We start from the raw sequence: 3,446 nt of genomic DNA, 5'->3' as shown, positions 1-3,446 counted from the left end.
AAAGAGATATATGTACTGCTCTATTTTATTTTCATAATTCATACACTCCAACTGAACCTCAGGGAAACATGTGATGGATGTGCTCTTAGGGAGATTTGTGGTATTTCTACTGGGATTTATCTTTGGTGTACTAGGTCGATATAGAAAAGTTACAAGTGTACAGACAACATTTTCTGGTCAGACCTGTAGCCTGTTCCGGAACTCTGGGCCACATTTTTCAGCTACGTGTAAGCGTCAAAAGAGCTTACAAGTGTACTTATAATATTGCTTAGTTGCTCCAGCTTTAGGCTGGCCATAGTGCTAGTATCATACACATTGGTCCCACAAAATTGCTGATATGGCAGCTAATTAAGGAGGAGAGAGGAGATTAGAGTAGTAACATAGGTGGATACTGTATCATAGTGCATGTCACGAGAAAAGTTAATGCAAATAAATCTTGTGTCCAGATTTGCATTGAGATTCTAAAAAGTAATAAATATAGCATAACTATGATGCTACTTCATGATACTAACCACTATAGAGATAATACCATACACAAGTATCATATGCATGATACTACAACATGATACTTACCACTATGGCCAGCCTTACAGGTCTACAAACTTAACGGGAAGGTAAGCAGCCAGTTACTGCTAGTTGTTGCAAGACCTGTCTGTATGGATTGGTTGAAGTTGCGGCGGTTAGGCATCCTTAGACGAAAGAGTGGTCTTTCAGGATTGATCGTTGTTTGTCACCACCTCCCACCTATCCTACACATTCGATCAAGGTTGTCACTGCGAAGCTATAGTCAAGGTGCACGGGGTCTTCCTTCGAGACTAGGCGTAGTTTATAATCTTGTGTGGTGGCATATGCAAACAAGTGTCTTCATAGTTCATATCCATAGGCCATAGAGCATAGAGTAAGTTTCTTAACATCCTCACCGTTCCTTTAAAAAAACATCCTCACCGTCATCTTTCTATTTAAAAGACGACAGCACTCAAAAATATTATTACTCCCTCCTTTCTTCATTAAATTTTATACTAAATCAGCGTCAATTCTTATAGACGGGAGTGAGTACAATAAATATGACCAATATAGCACGACATATATATAAAATAAACACCACAAAAATCAGGAAACGTGCCAAAGTTTTGATAGAATAGCCCTGACGGTATGAGAGGACAAACTCCCCACAAATGGAACGGTTCAACAGCCACCTATCTTGACCACACCCTGATGATCACAAAATTCCACCACAATAATTGACCATATATAGCCAAGAAAAATCCCTACCCTGCAGATTCCATCCACACGCATAATATGTACACGAGAGAAAACCCAGAAATAAATAAAACGAAAGAGAAAAAACTACTAGTAGAAGTAATTTAACCGCGTTCTACTGTGATGATTTTACAACAATCCTGGAAAGCAGCAGAGCATAAGGCCCAAGCAGTACTTCAAAAAATAATAATCTGATCGATCACATTTGACGCGTGCGAGAACATAAAGGCCAGCACTAAATTTCTTCTTAAGAATCGTATCGCTCTAGAGCTAGAGTTCTGATCGGTTTTACACCTGGCTGTTGGCCGCCGCCGCCGGCTCGACGCGGGTCTGCGCCGACCTGAGCATGAAGCCACCAACCGACTTGTCGTGGTCGTCGTCGTCGTGGTAGACGTAGGCGAATCCGCCGTGGCGGGTCATGTCCATGCCGGCCGTCTCGTCCTCGGCCGAGATGCGGAGCAGGCCGAGCTTCATGAGCCCGTAGAAGAGCGGGCCCATGGTGCACGACACGAAGCCGGCGATCACCAGGATCTGCACGACGTGCGCGCCGAGGAGCCGGCCGCCGCCGCCCATGAAGAGCCCGTACGGCCTCCCGGGGGCGTAGATCTGCTCCACGTACTGCTTCTTGGCGAAGAGTGCCGTGAAGATGATCCCCCACGCGCCGCAGCCGCCGTGGAGCTGCGCCGCCTCGAGCGGGTCGTCGTACTTGAGGCGGGCGGCGAGCGCGTTCAGGCCCATGAGCACCCACGCCGACACGAAGCCGCAGATGACGGCCGCCCACGGGTCCACCACGCTGCAGCCGGAGGTGATGGCGGCGAACCCGCCGAGCAGGCCGTTGCAGACGTCCACCACGTTCCAGTGCCCTGTTTGTAGGCGTTTCCCGAACAGAGTGGTGAGCGCCGCCACGCTGCCTGCCAGCGTGGTCGTCACGGCGGTGCGGCCCACGGCCGACCACTGCCCGTTGATGCTCCCGGCCGGGCCGTACGACTTGAGGATCGTGAAGAAGGAGCCCGGGTTGAACCCGTACCATCCGAACCAGAGCAAGAAGGTCCCGAGCACGACGAGCGATGCGCTGTGTCCCTTGAGGGCGACAGAGCGGCCGGCGTGGTCGAAGCGGCCGATGCGCGGTCCCTCGACGAAGGCGCCCCAGAAGCCGGCGATGCCGCCGACCATGTGCACGACGCCGGAGCCGGCGAAGTCGATGACGCCGGACTTGAAGAGCAGAGGGCCGGAGGTGCGGCTGGCGGAGGCCCACCCGTCAGCGGACCAGATCCAGTGGGACACCACGGGGTACACGAAGCCGGTGAGGAAGGCCGAGTAGATGAGGTAGGCGACGAACTGCGTCCGCTCGGCGATGGAGCCGGACGTGATGCCGGCGGCGGCGATGGCGAAGGCCCACTGGTAGAGGAAGAAGCTGTAGTCGAAGCCGGTCTCGGGTATGTCCTTGAGGCCGAAGAAGTGCTTGCCGATGAAGCCGTTGGAGGGCGTCCCGAAGGCGAAGGCGAAGCCGAAGAGGTAGTAGAAGAGCGCGCCGGCGGCGGCGTCGAGGACGTTGGTGAGCATGATGTTCATGGTGTTCTTGGCCCGGACGGAGCCGGCGCAGAGCATGGCGAAGCCGAGCTGCATGGCGAAGACGAGGTAGGCGGAGAAGAGCAGGTAGGTGGTGTCGACCGCCGAAGTGGTGTCCGCGAACCGGTTGCAGAGGTACTCGGTGGCGTTGATCGCCGCCGGCCCCAGCAGCGGCGCGAGGTCCGCCGCGCACGTCGACGACATGTTGCCGGCGCGCGCCGAAACGCAAGGCCCTGGAAATCTGGGGGGTTTGTTCAGCTGCGTTGGGAGATTGGAATTCTGGTGGTGTGGCGTGGAGGAGCACGGGGAGCCGGTGGCGTCGGATTTATAGGAGCGAGCGGAGGTTCCGATTTTGTTTCGCGAAAATCGTGTGGATCCCGGAGGCGTGGCAACGATGGCTTCGATCTCTTGCCTCTGGCTGGAGTCCGGGGCCCGCCCGCAGTGAATCTTGTGTGGTGGCCGGGATCCCTTTGGATTACGGGTGGTACCGTTTCGGAATCTGCGGATTCTGCAGATTGGATGTGTATAGCTGGACCCCTGGCTGGACGTGATTAATCCTCTGTGTGTATGTACGCGTCTATATTTTGCCATATCATAACAGCATAGCAACCAATTGA

At 53.6% G+C, this 3,446-nt stretch overlaps 1 protein-coding gene across 1 annotated transcript; it reads right to left on the bottom strand.

Moving 5' to 3' along the window:
* Positions 1–1,227: 1,227 nt before the first annotated feature.
* LOC127335546 (ammonium transporter 1 member 1) lies at positions 1,228–3,146 on the bottom strand. Its single transcript, XM_051362229.2, has one exon. It carries the CDS (start codon positions 3,031–3,033, stop codon positions 1,549–1,551), a length of 1,485 nt encoding a protein of 494 aa, XP_051218189.1. The 5' UTR covers positions 3,034–3,146; the 3' UTR covers positions 1,228–1,548.
* Positions 3,147–3,446: the final 300 nt, after the last annotated feature.

Source organism: Lolium perenne, chromosome 2, assembly GCF_019359855.2.
Source record: "Lolium perenne isolate Kyuss_39 chromosome 2, Kyuss_2.0, whole genome shotgun sequence".
NCBI classification, from domain to species: domain Eukaryota; kingdom Viridiplantae; phylum Streptophyta; class Magnoliopsida; order Poales; family Poaceae; genus Lolium; species Lolium perenne.
Note: the sequence above shows the minus strand (reverse complement) of the source record. Positions and strands in the feature narration are given on the sequence as shown.